The 19,197-nt window shown below is 35.4% G+C and overlaps 5 protein-coding genes and 1 long non-coding RNA gene across 13 annotated transcripts; 3 read left to right on the top strand and 3 right to left on the bottom strand.

Moving 5' to 3' along the window:
• The first annotated feature begins 470 nt into the window (after positions 1–470).
• ATE1 (ATPase E1) lies at positions 471–1,628 on the top strand. The gene is made up of 3 exons (XM_079030597.1): positions 471–613; positions 741–1,004; positions 1,280–1,628. Exons 1-3 carry the CDS (start codon positions 577–579, stop codon positions 1,483–1,485), a joined length of 507 nt encoding a protein of 168 aa, XP_078886723.1. The 5' UTR covers positions 471–576; the 3' UTR covers positions 1,486–1,628.
• On the bottom strand, positions 1,603–4,157 carry LOC145092636 (Dihydropterin pyrophosphokinase / Dihydropteroate synthase). Its single transcript, XM_079030595.1, has 4 exons — positions 4,020–4,157; positions 3,827–3,920; positions 3,332–3,456; positions 1,603–3,239 (listed from the first exon to the last, which is right to left on the bottom strand). Exons 3-4 carry the CDS (start codon positions 3,396–3,398, stop codon positions 1,783–1,785), a joined length of 1,524 nt encoding a protein of 507 aa, XP_078886721.1. The 5' UTR covers positions 3,399–3,456; positions 3,827–3,920; positions 4,020–4,157; the 3' UTR covers positions 1,603–1,782.
• Positions 4,158–4,309: 152 nt separating this feature from the next.
• FLN2 (fructokinase-like protein) lies at positions 4,310–7,424 on the top strand. The gene is made up of 6 exons (XM_079030594.1): positions 4,310–4,464; positions 4,883–5,202; positions 5,277–5,911; positions 6,112–6,583; positions 6,673–6,893; positions 6,988–7,424. Exons 1-6 carry the CDS (start codon positions 4,421–4,423, stop codon positions 7,183–7,185), a joined length of 1,890 nt encoding a protein of 629 aa, XP_078886720.1. The 5' UTR covers positions 4,310–4,420; the 3' UTR covers positions 7,186–7,424.
• Positions 7,425–7,949: 525 nt separating this feature from the next.
• Positions 7,950–9,646, bottom strand: LOC145092637 (uncharacterized). The gene is made up of 5 exons (XM_079030596.1): positions 9,191–9,646; positions 8,934–8,998; positions 8,685–8,860; positions 8,493–8,601; positions 7,950–8,412 (listed from the first exon to the last, which is right to left on the bottom strand). Exons 1-5 carry the CDS (start codon positions 9,513–9,515, stop codon positions 8,107–8,109), a joined length of 981 nt encoding a protein of 326 aa, XP_078886722.1. The 5' UTR covers positions 9,516–9,646; the 3' UTR covers positions 7,950–8,106.
• A 3,063-nt stretch (positions 9,647–12,709) lies between these two features.
• On the top strand, positions 12,710–16,205 carry LOC145092634 (uncharacterized). Of its 8 annotated transcripts, none has more exons than XR_013702607.1 (6): positions 12,710–13,377; positions 13,487–13,613; positions 13,748–13,831; positions 13,915–13,990; positions 14,122–14,803; positions 15,918–16,205. It is a non-coding gene; the product is annotated as an uncharacterized LOC145092634 (long non-coding RNA). The 8 variants fall into 8 exon arrangements; XR_013702609.1 differs by lacking the exon at positions 15,918–16,205 and adding an exon at positions 15,097–15,181; XR_013702606.1 differs by lacking the exon at positions 15,918–16,205 and adding an exon at positions 14,993–15,181.
• Positions 16,206–17,063: 858 nt separating this feature from the next.
• Positions 17,064–18,627, bottom strand: SP1L2 (SPIRAL1-like2). Its single transcript, XM_079030592.1, has 3 exons — positions 18,473–18,627; positions 17,422–17,714; positions 17,064–17,319 (listed from the first exon to the last, which is right to left on the bottom strand). The coding sequence occupies exons 2-3, from the start codon at positions 17,677–17,679 to the stop codon at positions 17,236–17,238; spliced, it is 342 nt and encodes a 113-aa protein (XP_078886718.1). The 5' UTR covers positions 17,680–17,714; positions 18,473–18,627; the 3' UTR covers positions 17,064–17,235.
• Positions 18,628–19,197: the final 570 nt, after the last annotated feature.

The raw sequence follows: 19,197 nt of genomic DNA, 5'->3' as shown, positions 1-19,197 counted from the left end.
CGCTTATGCTTCGTCAAAGAAGATGACTAAAGATTTGTCAAAGATGTCAATAACCACTTTAACTAGCAACAACCAATTAGTGTGATATTTATTTGAACATATTTTTTTTAATTTAAACACATATATCATACAAAAATAAAATGAAGGTGACAAATCATGTATAATAGGCACATGTTCTTACCCTTAGCCACATAATGAAAAATGGTTGAGGTAGACAATTCCATAAATAGGATTTAAGCTTCAAATTTTATGTCTAAAATATTGACAGTGCTCTTTGATTTACTCCCATGTTATATGTCTTGAAAGAAGTTCAACGTGCTTCCATCTATAGGGTACGTTTTGCCATTTTTTTTTTACTTTATTATTATTACAAGTACTTAACCCAATATTAATGAAATAGTAAAATAATCACATATATATGATTCGGTATCCCTTTAAAGGTTTTGTTATAAAATCAAATATTACACCGACAACCCTTTGAGTATGAGTTATGACACTCTTCAACCTAATATTTTTTCTTTAGTACAATTAGTATAAAACTCGGCCTCTCCGCCGTTACTGTGATCTAGCGAGAGAATGAATCAACAGGTACAGAAGAACACACTCTATGTTGGTAAGAAACCCTTCCCCCAATTTAAATTTCAAACTCAAATTGACATACAATGTATGGATATGGATTATAGATTATGTTGCACGAGTGATATATTTGATTGAACTTTTTCTTGTTGTTGGTTAATTAGGTGGATTGCCAGAGGAGGTGAATGAAACGATTTTGCATTCAGCGTTCATACCGTTCGGAGACATTAAAGATGTGAAGACGCCGTTGGATCAGGCGACGCAGAAACACCGATCGTTTGGGTTTGTTACTTTTCTGGAGAGAGAGGATGCGGCTGCTGCGATGGATAACATGGATGGTGCTGAGCTTTACGGCCGTGTACTCACCGTCAATTACGCCCTACCGGAGAAAATTAAGGGTGGTGAACAGGGCTGGGCTGCTCAACCTAGTATGTATTCGTTTCTCCTTCTTAAAACCTTGGTCTTAAACCCTAGATTTCGTTTTCTTTTTTATATGAAGATTGATACTTTACGATGGCTTTAGCAGATTAGGTTTAAAACTAATGCTTGATTAGTTGATGCAGAGACTTAGCAAGTATTCATTCTAGTTTGCTGAGTAACAAATGGCATCCATTGATGTTCATGCTTCCAAAACATAGATTTTATGCTTCTTCATATGCTCTAGCTTGATTGTATTTAACGATTTAGTGTTTTAAAATTTCAGTTTGGGCGGATGCGGATACATGGTTTGAAAGACAGCAGCAGGAAGAAGAAATGAAACGGATTCAAGCAGAAAACCAAGCATCAATGCAGGCTGCTGAAGAATTGCATAGAAAAAAACTGGTAGATGAACGCGAAGGTGAGAAAGATGAACAAGATGATCCCATGGCTATTGCTGAAGCTGAAGCAGTGAAACAGAACAATACTTAGTTTATTTTGGTTGCTTGTGTTGTATCCTAGCTAAGGGTAGTTTCATGTTAATTTTGATCAAACTTTTGAGACTATTGCTTTGTTTTACAGAAGCAGAAACTGAACATTTTATTGAAATTGAAGGAAAAAAGATTGATATGTAATTTCTCAACCCAAATTTGGACAGTTTTGATCACAAAAATTTGTATCTCATTTGTGCCCTTACAAAAACAAAACATTTATCATGTCTTCATCTACATATGGTTCAAACTCCTCTCTCAAAAACAAGATCCTGAAAAAAAAAAAATCAATAATCATTTATCTCCCAACTTGATCCAACAGAGAATCACAAAGCTTCACAGCATCCACATTATCTCCAACATTATGAACCCTAACAATATTCGCCCCACCCAAAACACCACAAGTAACAGCAGCAACAGTCCCCGGATCTCTCTCAACACCAGAAACCCGCCCACAAATCTCCCCCAAAAACCTCTTTCTTGAAGGACCAATCAACAAAGGCACACGCGACACCCCTAAACTCTTCCTCCCAATCTCCTCCCTAATCCTCTTCAACCCCATCAAAATCTCCAAATTACCCTCCGTATTCTTCGAAAACCCAATTCCTGGGTCAAGAACAATCCGCCAAGCTGGCACGCCATGTAATTCCGCAATTCTTACCCTCTCATACAACTCATCACCAACTTCTTTACAAACATCATCATACTTCACATTCTCAACATTTTGCATCGTGTGTGGGTCCCCCCTCATGTGCATAACTACATATGGGACATTAAGTTTCCCCATGACATTAAGCATGTCGGAATCCATGGTTCCGCCCGATACATCATTGACTATATGAGCGCCTTTTTTGACTGCTTCCAAAGCAACTTCGGAATAAAACGTGTCTACGGATATCATCTTTCCTTCCATTTCGGGTAATTTAAGAACCCTTTCAAGAACCGGAATCAGACGATCTAGTTCTTGTGCAACTGAGATTCTTGAAGCCATTGGACGTGTGGATTGAGCTCCAAGATCGATTATATCCACCCCTTGAGATATCATGGTTTGAACATGAGACATAGCATCCGCTATACTTTCAAACTTCCCTCCATCGCTAAAACTATCGGGAGTCAAATTCAAGATTCCCATAACCGAAGTCTTCTTTGACCAATCCCATAACCGATTGGAAACAGGTAACACTCTTCTTAACCCATCTTTTCCTATTAAAGATTCACCACCTAATTCTTCCCAAGATTCAAAGATTCCTCCTTTTTTTGAAAAAGAATGCCAGTGTAAAACCGTATCATGGTCAACATCTGACCCTAATAAGTCAACTAATGGAGCCATAACAAATGGTCTCTCAAAGATTCTTTCATGGGGAACTGTGAGGGTTTCGGATTTGATTTTGTATTTTCCGTAGAATAATATATCTAAGTCGATGGGTCGTGGGCCATACCGGATCCCTTTGGTTCGGCCCATTTCTTTTTCAATTTTTTTCAAGACTGAAAGTAGTTCGTGGGGCCCGAGTTTTGTGGTGGCTCTAATGGCTGAATTGAGAAACAGAGGCTGATCAGTGACATAAGCGGGCTCGGTTTCGTATAGACACGCGTGTCTTGTGATTTGTAAACCGGATTTCTTCATTTGTGTTAAGGCTTCATTGAAGTTATTGAGTCTATTGCCTACATTGCTACCTAAAGCAATTACTACTTCTTGTTCTTCGGAGTGAACTTGAATTGAAGTGTCTGGTGAGGAATGAAAGAAAGAAAATGATGCTGCAAGAAAAAGAATCAATAATGTCACTATTCAAGAAAAGATGCCCAAAATCTTTATAACTTCACATATAAAGATAAATTAGGAAGTCTACCTTTGTAAGATGCAAGTGCATGAGAGTATGATAATCTTGATGGTAGTATCCGCTTGCAAATATTCATTTTTTAAAAGATATAAACTTTTATCAAGTTTTCAAACTATGTGGTGAAAGGGAATCTTCTGCAAAGACAAAGTCCAAACGATTATAGAAAATTACTGTTTAGGGGTTTAACATAGTTTATAGTTATCAAAATTTTCATGAAAATTTGACGTCAAGACTTGATCTAAATCCCTTTCTTTTGGGAGAACGATGCGTATTATTTGCCAACATGATGATTTCCAACATCACCCTTTTGCAATGAAGTGATTTACTAGTCTACTAGCACATATCTTTTGAACAATCTTATTAAGTTATAAATCAGCTAGCATTAAATATCCCCTTACTTTTTTACTACAAAAGTCAAAACGTGTCCATCTATTCAGGTCAAGAACTTTGTGATATCAACTTCAATTTTTATATCAACAAACCAATAGAAACGGATGATGTTACCTCTAGAAGATTGTATGGCATAGAACTGCTTTGAAGCATTCACTTATGGAGCTTCATCAACAATAAAGCCCAAATCTAGCATTGAGATGGGTCTCTGCAAGTCAAGATATTACAGTCAAAATATATGGAACAGAGATTGAAAACTTGAACGAATCTTCAAACGGGAAATTTAAAAAAACCAAAAAGTAAGCACCTTTAACACCGTTTGCTGCAACGAGAATCGAATGTGAGGGATTCGAGAACTCATACAAACATATACATGTGTAACCCTGTGTAAGCGGAGTGAAACCCTTTTGAATGGGGGTTATTTTGTTGATATCTTTTAAGGGCAGTGGCAATCCTGTAAATATAGTAATAGTAAAAAAGGTAACAGGTAAGCCAATTTCGAGATCTAAAATTGATAAAATCTTTGAATTGACATGTCTTGTACATTGTGCAGGTAATATTGTATATTTATCTGGTTTTGGGTATTTCAGATTGGAAAAGAGGTCAAAGTAAAGCCCTCATCTTTAAACCCAGAGAAGGGGTTGGGTTCTGTGAAATGGTGGCGTTGAGGTGGGATTCTTGAAAGCTCAAGCTTTTGGTGTGTCAAAAATGGCGTCTTTCCCTTCTTTTACCCAATTTTGTTCTTTGCCCAGGTTCTCTCTCTCTCTCTCTCTCTCTCTCTCTCTCTCTCTCTCTCTCAAACACATATACATATAGATATATCTATGAACCAACATAGCCACATGCTATTTGTAAAAATAATTTAGTGATGTTAACTTGAATCGCTTGCAAATCGTAGAATTCAGTGCGAAATTTCTGAAAGTTGAGTTTTGATTTCAGTATTTTGTTCAAGTTGATTATTCGCCTGTAATGGGAAAAAGAAAGGATAAGGAGAGAAATGTAGTGATGTCAATTTCAAAGAGAAAAAGATAGCAATTCGATTATTTGTTTTTTAGCTCTCTTTTCACGAACTATAACAATCTTTACAAACAATACCATGAACAACATAAGGTTTGCATAAAGATAAAGCATTTAACAAGTTCTTACAACTCTGGATTTTGTACTCTGTAGGTGGCACTCGAATTTGCCTTCGATACCCTCAATAAATCTTGTAAAATTCCCAAATGTTAGACTGTGTAGTAGATTTGCCATTACAGCAGTTCCCAGAAGAAAACTTGCAGAAAATACATCCGATGGAGAAGAAGACGACTCAGAAAAGAAGACATCACGTAAAAGAGCTCCATCAAGAAGAAGAAAAAAAGCAGAATTAGATGTTCCAGAAGAAAACTCCATACCAGAGACTATTATTAGCAACACAGACGAAAAGACATCATTGCCCTCCGAGTCCACAACAGTTCCCGAGAAACCTCAAAGAAGAACTCGAAAAAAAGGTCAGTCTTATATTAAGAATGAGCGACAATTTTCTTGCACTTTATAAAAAATGACATATATTCTCCTTTTCTAGAAATTGCAATTGCTTCTACTTCAAGTAACTTAGAAGAAGAAGAAGAACCAGAAAAAAAGGTGACAAGGCGTACACGTGTCAAGAAAAAGATGGATGATACAATAGATCAAAGTAGTGAAACCGAGCTAAGTGAGATTGAAGATGATACAGATAACGAAAAAGATATACAATTTGATGAAAATGTTGAAGAAGATATAAGCTTTACATACTCATGGCCACCTCTAATTTGTTGTTTTGGATCCACTCATCATGCATTTGTGCCTTCCGGAAGGCGAGCCAATAGACTTTTGGATCACGAATCACATGAACGAATGAAGGACGCGTTGTGGGCCCCAGAGAAGTTTGTTAGGGCACCCGGAGGGTGTGCGAGTGATGTGGCACTGTGTCTTGCTAATATTGGGAGTAATGCGGTTTTGATGGGTAAAATTGGGGATGATGACTTTGGTCAAGCTTTGTTGTATCATTTAAATGAGAATCGAGTTCAAACTCGATCGATTCGGATTGATTCTAAAAGGACAACTTCGGTTTCACGGATGAAAATGAGCAAAAGGGGTAGTTTGAAGATGACATGTGTCAACGCGTGTGCGGAGGATTCGCTAAAAAAGTCGGAAATCAATGTTGATGTGCTCAAAGAGGTAAGTAATCTTGATTTTTCTTGAAAGAATGGTTTTGATATTGAATCTAATGACACTTCAAGATCTCATTTGAAAGTAAACATAACATTGTTAACATAAATTGGTATAATTGTTTAACCCTTCAACTTTTATCCCAAAATGTAACCAAACCGACTGTAGTTTTTGGCACCATGTTTATGATTCTTGACCTTATTTTGCAGGCAAAAATGTTTTACTTCAATTCATTCTCTCTTCTTGACAAAAAAATGAGAACAAGTGCATTGCAAGCTATCAAGATCTCAAAGCAACTTGGAGGACTCATCTTTTTTGATCTCAATCTTCCATTACCACTTTGGCATTCTCGTGAAGAAACTCAATCAATCATTCAAGAAGCATTAGAACTTGCAGATATAATCGAAGTCACCAAACAAGAACTCGAATTCTTATGTGGGATTGTCCCATCTGAAAGATTTGACACCAAAGACAACGATAGATCAAAGTTTGTCCACTACGATCCGGATCAAATCGGGTCGATCCGACCCGACAATCTTCAACTTTTATTTGTCACAAACGGGACTTCCAAGATTCACTACTATACAAAGGAGCATAACGGGTCGGTTCTTGGAATGGAGGATCCACCCATTACCCCTTTCACTTCTGACATGTCAACAGCTGGAGATGGCATTGTTGCAGGTAACCCCTCCGTGTATTATCTCTATGTTTTATTTCTGTATATGTATTGGAGCATATGTAATATATTATTTAAATTATAATGGGTTCAGGGCTTATGAGTAAGTTGATAGTCCAACCACACTTGATGACTGATAAAGAGTACTTAGTGCATAGTATTGACTATGCCATTAACCGTGGGGTGACACAACAATGGCTTCAAGCTAGGACACGAGGCTACCCTCCAAAACCGGGTATGGAAGATGATGAGTTTTTCTCAGATCCAAATGGGCTTAGAACCATCTCCCAAAAAGCATTCCGGACTCTGATCCCTGTAAGTTGATGATTTTTTGTGTTAATATATAGTTAGTTTATCAAATAATGTTGTTGATTTGATTTTGTATCTTTTCTTGTTGTGTGATGTGTAGGTTGAAGAAGAAGAAGAAGAAGTGAGCTTAGATGTGAAGAGAGATGATGGTGATGATTTGGAAGAAGATGAAGGTGCGAATGTGGTGATAGATGGTGATTATGATTCGGAAGATATAAGTGACATTGGAATGGAGGATGAGGAGCCTGTGAGGAGAGTAGTAAATCAAGTGGTTGGGGCTAAAAGGAGAGGTTTGTAGTTTTTGTTTACAAGTTTTGATTCTTCAACTCTGATACAAAATGATGTGCTTGATAGGGATTAGTGGCAGTATTTTAGCCTTAAGTTGGATGTGCAATTTTGTAGTTTGGTTTATGTTTACCTGTTGTTGTATGTGGTTTCAAAGTCTGTAAGAAGTATTTCCACAATTAATTGTCCAGGTGTAATGAAACGTATGAACGATTATCCAGTTGAAATCAACTTCAAATTTAAAGGCAAAAATGTGGAATCGATGACTAAATTTGTGTAATGCTTGTTCTTTTAAATTTGAGAGACCGAAAGAACCGAGAAAATAGATGTATATACCAACAATTTTGTCCAAATGAATAAAGATAAAGAAAAGACAATTAACAGGTATATGTTAAACTAGTTATGGTAATGTCTATCACTTTAAGCCTAAAACGTCAGTGAAACAATAAAATTATGGTTTCATGTATGTTATCATCAACAAACGATATTGACATAAGTGTTGATCACATGCACCAAACGACTATTACAAGTCCGTTGTCCATATCCATTCATAAACACATAAAAAAGTCAAGTCTACGCTTTTTGAACATAGGTAGCCATTTTGTAGTATGTTGTAGCTTATACACAGTTTCACATTAGATATACACAGTTTTCTCGATTGCGTAACTACTATTGTTTGGTTGATTTGTTGTTTTTAATTTGTGTTTGTTGGATTAGACATTGTTTTTAATTTGTGGCTTCAATAAGCCGTATTATAAAGACCTCCAACAACATACATTCATTTTCAAGTTCATAATCCATATTGACAGATACCAAAACTTGAAATACATAAAGACATGTCAAAAAGGTCTCCAATTCCATCAAGTTTATATATAATCCTTAAGCACCAAAAACAGTTACCTCAAGAACAAATTGAAGAATCCAAGTTGCACACTTATTGGTAATCAAGGTATAAAGTTGCCTGCTCAACCCTTTCATATGGAAGTTCAAGTCTCCAATCCTTTTGTTTCCTGCTCAAAGGTCTTCCTTTAGATGAAGGATCCCGATTTTCTTTCACATCAGCCAACCTCCATACACACCTCTCATATTCCACTTCAATGGCTTCCAAAAAGAACACCCCCTCCTTTTCCTTACACCTATGATCATCGTCTTCTACATACTTCACTCTCATAGCCATGTCTTTAAATCTTTCTAAATCATCCGGTATCCTCAGTAGCCTATCTGCACCTGGAGATGACACCTTCCAAGAAAAAAAAAACATAAATAAGTTATATCAAAGATAGAAAATAATTCAATGGTTGGTTATATAATAATGGTTACCTCAAGAGCTAAATCACAGGGTATGTCTCCAGTTTCTCCTGCTTTATCTAGTCTTTTCTTGTATTCATGACTGTAACTTTGAATATCCTCTATGCTAGGGCACCCATATCTGATGCAAAAATCAAGATGAAACCAATCTTGTATGTCGGATTGTTTAAAAGTGTTAACTTTTTTCTAAAATGAGAATCTTACTCGTTACAGAGTCTATCTAATCTGACATAAATGTATCCACGAGGGGAGGTTTTGAAAGCGAAGATTTCTATGTCATCACCAAACTGACGCAAGACATCTTGAGCAATGGATAGAACTTTCTCGCCCCAAGGACAGTTTTGCAGGACAACACCGCCTCCATCTCCACCATCTCCGATCTGTGAAATTCTAAATAAATTTAAGGTGTGTTTTTAAGTAGAGTAGAGTAGAAGATGAGAGAATGTGCAGTACCTTAGGCTCAGCTTCGTCTTCTTCCTCCCATAAGTCGATTGGTTCTACTTCATCGTTTGTGTCAGCTGCAAGATCGTTCATATTAGGATCAAGACACATGATGATTTAATCATACCTCTAGATAACGAACTGTATAAGCTAAATTTTCGAACAGAACTTTGATCGAACACTTGGAAGGCATGCAAACATAGATAAGGAAACCAAACTTAGGTTATTAGGATGAAAGAAATAGAGATATTGTGAGTATAGAGCATTACAATGAGGTGGTTCTTGAGAGTTTTGGCACTGGATATCTTCAGTAGAGGCATTGGCGGTGGTGGAGTACCCATGATGACTTGCAAACGAAGGATTAAAACTTGAGGAAATTTTAGGAGGACGATAAACAGAATGATGAAACCCAAATACCACAAACGAAAAAGAAGAGTTAGATTTGTGGAGGGTGAATGGACGTGACTGAAAAAGATGGAATGCAATTCGATCATGGTGAGAGGCGAAGGGAGTTGGAGAGAAGCGGGAGCTGAGGTCTCTATGCATAAGCGGAAGTAAGTTGCGTAAACTACGAGCCAATTTAGGGTTTATCATCTCTAATCCGATTCCAAGAACTGAAGAGCGAAGAGACGAAGCTCAGGCACTCTGTTACTCTATACGAGCGCAAATTGCTATTTCTGCTCCGAAAAAATGGAAAATCTTAACGTTCGAACTTCGAAGTAAATAAATTAAATCCTGCATCATCTAATATATCTGACCTATTTTATTTTTTTTAGTTGTTTTTATTTCATTCTTTAATCATTTTGATTTAATATAATCGACACATAAGAAAACTAAGTTTGCCATCTTTTGGTACAAAAAGTTTTCAAATTTCAATTTTATATATTTTAAATACAATTTTGAAAGGGATGGTTCAATATTTGGGGTTCAAGTCAACCAAAAATATAAAACCATTTAGTTTTTACTATACTTAACATTATAAACCATCTTTTTTTATTCAGACTTAGGACCGACAATAATAAACTAAAAAAATTTATAAATGACAGAGTTAATTTTTTTTATTATGTATATTTTTTTTGTGAATCACCAAGATAAAGGTTTATTAATATTGGATTAAGTTTGGAGAATATTGGACATGATAATATTGCCATAAAATTTATTGAAAAAGAGAAATTAAAGGTTGTCAATGAAAAATATAAACTCTACGAACAACAAAAAGATGAATAAATTGTAGGTATGATCAAACTTATTGGACAAACCCTAATAAGCTAAAGGTTAAAAAGGTTCATAAACATGTGGGATAACAGGACCATTTAGAATTAAGCAAGAGCGGAACTTTATTAGGGTGAGGGGGCCTACAACCCCCCTGATTTTTTGCTTAGAAGTAGCTCGTATACATTAATTTTATACATATTAGGCCAAAAAATATAAAATTTTGACTATGCTCCCCTGTTCATGGATTTTTAGAGAGACAATATTAGGTTTCAAATATATTTACATGGTATCAGAGTTGACATCTCACACCCCAGTGGCTTAGCACATCCTTGTCTATCCTTATCGAGCCTCCGACCCTGATAGAGAGTGTTAGTGTATCCCACATCGGTGCGACACAACCTTATAAGTAAAAAATGAACATTTTGTTACAGATTATCAAAAACCTCACATTGCATGACAAATATAATTATGCATGGTGTCACCGTTCCTAAAGTGTTGCATTAGTAGTGTTACGCCAACATGTATTTTCCTTGTTTAATACAACACTTCTTGCTTCATGTAACCTACTTTATGTTTATGTGTAAGTTGATTTCCATCATGAGTGCAGTTGGTTACTTGGTTATCAAGTCACGTTATTATTTAGGAATATTTCCTTCTTATAATGAGTTTTTTAGTATTAGTATGACTTTCTTTGTAAGGCCATAACTAAATTCGTTAAGTTTAATTCAAATTCATTCATTCTGAACTATTTTCTCTTCTCTTTTGGTATTTTCAGCCTTTATGTTTTTAGTTATCGGTTGTTTGTATTCCAAATATCCATCATTTATAACAAAGACAAAATTTCAAGATTCTAATACCCTTTTACCCTTAACCATAATCGAATTTTCATACAACCCTAAAGGTTCTTTCTTGTCAGTATTCCATATTATCTCATCCAACACTTGTCTTTCTACGAGATTGATTTTACCTTTTAGAATTGTTGGTGATTTGTGTCACAAATGTTATTTAAGTTTAATGGGATAAAATTGTTTGCTCAACGTTACCTTGATAAATATTAAACAAGTTAGGGTGGTGTGAAGTGCACACATGTTTATGTTTGTCTTGGTTGAAAGTACATTGTTATTTAGGTGTGAAGCCCCTGAACCAATGGAGGTCCAGGGGTAATGCCCCTGGTAGCGGGGTCTAAGGGGTAGCAACGCTTAACGGGATCCAAGGGGCAGAGCCCCTGGCTTGGGTCAAAAATTGTGTCTCAAACTTGATTTGTGATCATCTATTTAGACCCGACTTTATAGTGGTTATTTGATCGATAAGTGGTGGTTTTCTAAATGTATTATGAAAGTTTTTGGTTAATTTTTAGATATTAGCTATGTCTGAATTTTGGTCATTTTCATTTTCCGGTAAACAAGAAGTTTATAACATTCTTCCTTCAGTGTTCTCGAAATCTCTAAATTTTATCCGATTGAATATTTGATTGTACCATCGAAATATTTCAATCTAAAGTGCATCACGACTCTCAAAGAATCCAAGCAATCAGTTTACCCCAGATTTCTAACAGGATTTGTTTAAGTCCGTCGACTTTTTATCCCATAAACATGCTCCCATAATATATATTTTTCTCTAAACAATTTACAATATTATAATCATTTTTTCTCATGGTTTCTATCAAGTTTCATCTTCCATTAGACATACTCTTTTGAAAGTGAATATAATAAATCTTTTGAGTCAAAATGATTATAATGATACTTTAGATTCTTTTGGAAGCAAATAGTAATACACTTGGTCTAAAGTTGAGAAAAGAAAGGATTGCATACAATAATATCTTCCAAGAAGAACTTGAGGAAAAGACTATCATTGCCTTATGGTCTAAACTTGAGTCGATTTGCATGAAAAATAATCTCACAAGTAAGGTGCACTCGAAACAAAAGTTTTTTTTTTTTTACATAAGCTTCAAGAATGTGAAAATCTACTTACCCATATCTTTTATTTCAAATAAATTGTGTCTGATTTGGCTACTTTGGAAATAAAAAGTGATAAGGAGGATCTTAGCTTAATAACTTTATTTCTCCTTTGAAATCATATTCAAATCTTCGTGCAACTATTCTTTATAGTTGAGATTATCTTGCACTAAATGAAGACTACGAAGCCTTGTACTCCAAGGAAAATATGAAACAAATGGTTTTGAATGAGATGTTGAGCAATTCTCGATCTTAATGAATATATAGTTCGGGAAAAATCGAAATTTAAAGGAAATGGCAAGTTTTGCAAGTATTACTAAGAAGATGATCACAAGATTTTCCAGTGTAATAAGTTGCGGAATGTAGAAAGATGAATGCCTCCGATACAAAGTTAAAAACTATGCTTGTGATGATAGTTCATAGGGATAAGTTCTTGTTATTATACTATAGATTAAAATTATCCATCCTTAGCTACAGTAAAGTAAAGTGGTTAAGGGATTGGCATAAATGGTCCCCTGTTTTTTCTGTTTTAACATTGGCCACAGTAATTTTTGGGTTGACACTTTAACCCTTACAATTTCATTCTTTTTTTATTCTACATCCCTCCACCGTCTCCTCTTTGGTTTCCCACGTGTTATGTTCCACCGTTCACTGTCTGATACCACTGCCACACTCTCCACTCAAGTTTCATCTACCGCTTCCACTGTCTACTTTCATCTGCTTTTCTTTCTTCATATCCCTTCCGTATCTGCTATTAGACTCTTTGATTCCGCCATATTCGGATTCCACCGTTTTTCGAACCCCCCCCCCCCCCCCCCCATCTCTCTCTAAACTCATCGGCTTCAGAGAGTTAACATCCTCCAATCGATGTCCACTGGCTGACCCTTCTTCCGTTTCTACACCTGCTTCCGAAGTGTCAGACACACGATCCTCCATAGGGTTAGTTTAATCACATCTGCGATTCTCTCCACACATTTATCTCTTCCATCACCATTCTTCTCTATCACCGACTCAGATTCTTCTGTAATCTTTTTTCTGGTCGGCGGCTTCAAAGATGAAAGAATGTGTAATTCATTCTTTAAACCCTACAAAATAATCTCCGGTCTGTCAATCACGTTCTTTCACCTCCATCTACTCCGCTGATCCATCGTACCACACTTAATCCTCAGGTTACTACTTTTTTTTTAGTTCTTCAAGTTAGATTTTAGTGAAATTGCACAAATTTGGGACTATGAGTGTTCGTTCTTTCTATAGAAAAGGCGTTAGCAGACTGATGACGATGAGAGGTGTGTGATAACATTTTCGCTTCTTATGTTTGGTTCTTTGTCCGTGTTGTTACTGGATTTGTTCAGATAACTGAGTCTGGGTTTTTCTGTTGCAATTATCAAATAAAAGTCAAGGAGCATTGTTTCGATGTTGAAGAAACCCAACTGTTAGAATGTTGGAGTAAACCAACTGGGATGCAAAGCCTATGGAGTGTCGTCCAGGCATGGAACCGATCAGAAATAAGGGGTGACAAAAGGTAGGATTCATTGATTGAATATATACACATGAAGTTCTTTTTCTCCAAAATATGAGCCACTGATTCTAGGAAAACTGAAATCTGCTACAACTCACCAGCTACATGTTTCATATGGATCTGAAATTGTGTTCCAGGATATTACAACATCAGATACAACATAACCAAGGGCAGGCCTACACTCTGACTCCCTGGAACATCGTGCTAGCATTGCAACTCAGGTATGAGTTTTTTTACAAATGGATTTATTCTTATTGAATTCTTAGTCTACCTAGATAATATGTCTAACAAATATTTTTTTCAGTTCGCTGTTGAAAGAATGTTGGCTTCTAAAGGAGAAATATGGAGGAACCCAACTATCGTTTTGCTGGTGAATCAAGGTAATTGCTCAATATTAATAGAGTTTTTTTTTGTTCCATCAATTATAATGTTCATCAAAAGGTAACCCATGTATGTGTTTCTTTATTACAACACTTAGGAATGACTTTCTAACAATGGCAACTATGTACAGGGCCAGATCAAGAGACAACTTTGACCGCATTAGTTGAGTATATATTTTCTGCAGCAACAGATCAACCTTTTCGATTCCCATCAAACTTAACTTTTGTTTTAATAAAAAAGGTTGAATTGCAGTTAGCAACCAAACACTTCAATTGAATGGAAAAGCCAATCACGCCACTGGATATGCTTATCCGAAACTAATATACTATTAAAGACCTTAGTAAATAGAAGAACTTTTTAATTGCTTAATGGGTTAAGGTGAAATAAGCATAAACAAAAGATGAGGTGCAAATTTGGGCAATCTGTCAGGATTTTCTAAAAATCATACTAAATTTATTATAAATAATTAGAAAGTGAAATTTAAATTTTTAGAAAGGTGGGAATGTCTACTTCCTTTCACCTTTAGAAAGTAATGGATGATTCCGAACTTAAAATGGTCAACCTGTGTTATTTGTCCAGGTTGTCCAGCAACCAAACATTACGCCATTTCAGTTGTTAAAATCGTAATGAATTCCATCAAAATAGTTAAAATGTGAAATTTACAAGGTTCAAAGGTTGGCGCAGTTCACTGCTTGCATCTTCCAACCTCAAAAAATCATAGTAAATTCTAAGGAATCCTATTTCTTGCACATTTTCAGTTTCTGGGCGACAAGGCACTTGAATATTTCAACTATGGGCCATTGGCGATGGAGGTAATTATATTCACATCAATATATTCCATCAATCACCATCATGTTTGTCTTTTAACCTTAAACTTACAATTTTAGCACTATATTTGCATAATTTGATCCATTGTTACTTGAGATTACAATTTATGATCAAAATGAAGGGGTAGAATTAGTCTATTCAACGTTTTGATGCCCAGGTTCACATAACTACAGATACACTTTGGTTCTTTCTTTTCTTCTAAACTTTTATGGATACATAATGTCACATGGATGATGGATGATGTATGAAGGATAATGGATGCATTCTTGTATTATAGGTAAAATACTATATGCGACAGTTTCTAAGTGAAACAATTTACACTTTGACCTTGAATGTCAAGCTGACTATTCTCCACTACAGAATTGTTGTGTACTACATTAAACTGTGCAACAACTACTCATATATTATTATTGTTTGAGATATCTTTAAATAAATAGTAAAAAAATAATAATATGATTGATTGGATACCTAAAAAATGTCAGTTTTTGAAAGTTTATGACTGATTGTTATACAATTTTTCTGTCTGGTTGGATAAAAGATCACATTTGGGCTTTTCAAACATGTTAACTTAAAACTGGTCTGAAGTTTCGACTCTAACAGAACAAAATTGTCAACATCATTGAACTTTTTGTCATTTACTTCAAAAAGAATGATACTATTATATTTTCAGCAAAGTCCATTCCATTTGCATCCCAAAGTGCATGTCTTTCTTTTCTGAATTCTACTTTCTTTCTCTAAAGGATCTGATCGAATTGTATGTTGCTACTTTATTACATGATTTTATCTTAATTCTGTAACTGAAACAAAAGTAATCGTACACATCTGAAGAGGAAAATGACTACTTTCCCTGACCCGTAGCGAAGCGAGGGCATTCCCTCTAGTTATTATTATTGTTGTGACGATGTTAATCACAAGTAGGTTCTTGGTTTCGATTGTACTTACCATGTGTTCACATACAAATGAGTTTACCATCTTATAACCATTTTACAATGGCGACTTCAATCTTAGTTTCGATAATTCTCAATGAAAGAGTGAAGGTATTGGAACTATCTATTTCAAGATGTTGAATGACATAATTCAAACTTTGATCAATGTCAGGTTTATTACTATGATGTAGAAGATTCTCATCTCCTTGAGCGTCTCAACAAGGGTTATAAATAGTTATGTGAAGATAATGTTTTGAAGATCACAAATGAATTTTGAGTTGTGATTAAAGTTAAATTGAGGAAGTCGAATGGCCTTTGTTATGTTCATCGCACTAAAATTACACTTTATACTATGCCTGCAATTTCGATAATATTTCTCTTGGTTCAACAAAGCAAACCCAAAAGGGTGATATTCAACAATTCAACAATTCAACAATGTTGTTATGCCAAAGCCGATTTCGACATCCAAATTTGAACTTGTTTTCAAATTTGGTTGGTATTCAAGTTTTCTAGGTTGTTTGATAAATCACGTTGAATGCGGAAGAAATGAATGATTCCAACTTCTTAATGGTTAAGAGAATGTAAGGTAGCTTAACCGTTTAAAGCAGTTCCAAAGTTTTTTGATTCGTTCAAAGGTCTTTAGAGATGATATATGAATGGTTTCGAATGTTACCAAATAGCCTAACCATTCAAATCAAAGACAAATTCCAAAGCCTAACACATTCAAATGTTACCAAACAGCCTAACCATTCAAAGGTCGTTTAGAGATGACCTATGAATGGTTCCATTCACATGTTACCAAACAACTCCTTTTTTTGGTTTTCTCACAACAAATCTAGTTCGCTCCTAAACCATTCCTAATTTCACCAATGTTGCATGCAAGTCTTGAACCCTCGGCCTTAAGGAGGAAGAACAACACTTAGTTAAGAAGCCCTTTGGTTTGGTTTACTTCTTATTAGGAGTTTTTGAGTACTATTATATAAGAACCTCACTTCTTACGTTGTAAGTTGTTGATTGTTTGTGTTCGAATCATCCATCATTTATATATAACACATTCTATCACAAAATAGTTAAATATGATGAAAAACAACTGGAAAATACATGAATAAGTAGATAGCTCAACACCCATTTTGAAGGCTTAGAAAATAAGTTAATTGAAAAGGTAACATCAATTCGATAACAAAATGGCACATGTTAATAAAGTTTGGAGGTGCAACTTTGAGTTGATGTGGATCGATCTCCTTGAAACACAACAGGATAAGCAAACAATCAACAACTTAGAACACAAGAAATTTCACAGCATCCATCATGAACATGATTGAACTAATAATATTGGTGCAAGATTTATGCAAAGTGATGTGATCCAAACGAACATTCACCAAATAGATTACATTACATGAAGCACATTTTCACAATCAGTAAAGCAAAAAAGCATTTATCTTTGTGATTACAACTTCAAATCTTAATTAGAACTCATACCATGACTTACATCACTTGCTTCCACCATTGCCAAACATGTACCCAAGAGACGATCCACCACCAGGGGCATGATGGACCTTAGTCGAAGGTCTTTCCTGCATCACCATTAAAAGACATTGAAATCAGAATCACACACACACACAAACTCATGTTCAATATGAAGAAGATAAGAATTAGAGAGACGATGAATGACATACTGTAATGAAGTTTCCAGTGTTTTGACCATCAGCTCTGAAGTAATTGTTGGAAGGTTGACTATGAATTCCTGCAGGAACCTGCTTTGTAGCATCTACTGGGGCAGAAACAGCAACAGGCTCAGGTTTTGCAGCTGGTATTTGAGTTTCACATGGAGCAGCTTGAGTAGTAGCTTTTGGTACTGGCTTTGGAGTCTCTCCACCTCCAAACAAATACCCTAAAGAGCTTTGTCCCCCACCACTGCTTCCTCCTCTATTCATATTTTTACCCTTTTCACAGATCAGAAAGACTAATCCTGCAACATAAGAAAAGAGCAAGATTGAATCACTAAAAATAGTCTTTTCTTAAGATATTGAATGTAATCATTGTACATATGTAAATGGATATGTTAGCACAGAACAATGATAACTTGGATCTTCATCAAAGAGTTGAGATTTCACGATTAGTAACAACTTAAGCAGGATAAAAAGGTTTCTTAATAGAAATGAAGTAACTAATATGTGCCACCGACATATCCAGATCGAACTTGAAAACCATAAAATAGGATACGTCTCTATCAAAACTAATATACAAACAAACCTCTGTAGCATAAGCCGCCGACGAATTCTGACTGATGAACGTCAGTTACTTGTCCATTACAAGTGATTAATCGTTTAATACAAGTGAATCACACAAACACAAACACCGTTTCAAGGATATGCATCACAAATCGTTGTTCATCTTCAACAACCACTTGTAAATTTGAAACGTGTAGCGTTAAGATCTAGAACTTCATTTAGCGATCGAAAATGACATGCAAACCGCTAACTTACTCGTTTATCTCAATTCAATCATACGTATCAAATAATTGTATAATTGCATGATGTACTAATCAATAATTGCTACAGATCAGGGATAATGATTACTCAATTACACCGTATGAACAGTAAGACACATTGTGGATCGAATGATAAAATAAAATGTGGATTTAACATGACTTGAGATTAAACAAAAATATATGGATTGTGAATTTGTATAGAGTAAGCGATCTAGGGTTTTAGGACGTTGATTTACCTTGGTGATTTCAGGAGAGATCTGCGTTGAAGAGGCTTGAGGAAGAGAGGTAGAGAGAAAGGGAAAGCTGCAAGAGCTTTTATAGCAGAAAAGGGGAACGTTTAAATGTTTAAAATTCAAATTATTATTGCCACGTGTCTCTAGATATTTTGTTGTTGTCGAAGGCCGGATTCTAGTTGAAATAAAATATGTGTTAACGCCAACATTACTAAATCAGTAAATTTGATATATTTCGTCGACTGAAATAATTATTATAACATTTTAATAAAAAATAATTATTATGGCTTTTATGGATTATGTAAACGTATTAATTTTTTGTAGGTATTCCTTATTTCCTTAATCCTTATAAGGAGGGAGATAATAATATTTCCACTGTTTTTTCTTATTCATCCACTGATTTTTAAGAGAAATTGACAATAGTGTCCTCGTTTATATTTGAAATGTAATTATGGTGTATGTTAATAACTTAATATAATATATTTTTAATTCTTTTGTAATAAATAAAACATTCAATCAACCCACCACCCCCTTAATGTCAGTTCGTCTTCCCCTCCCCTCCGTACCTTTCGTGAACACCCATATCAGAGACCTGCAACACAACAAACGCAACATAGGTGCAATCTTCTAACTCTTTGCCATCTCCGATCGATTCCATTCGGAGACAAAGCTCATCCCAAAAAGTCGTTCCACCACCGCCCCTCCGTCGTCTTCAAGAAAACCTCCCA

Source organism: Lactuca serriola, chromosome 3, assembly GCF_051521515.1.
Source record: "Lactuca serriola cultivar US96UC23 chromosome 3, Lser_US96UC23_V15, whole genome shotgun sequence".
In the NCBI taxonomy this organism is placed as follows: domain Eukaryota; kingdom Viridiplantae; phylum Streptophyta; class Magnoliopsida; order Asterales; family Asteraceae; genus Lactuca; species Lactuca serriola.
This window is presented reverse-complemented; position numbering and strand designations above follow the sequence as displayed.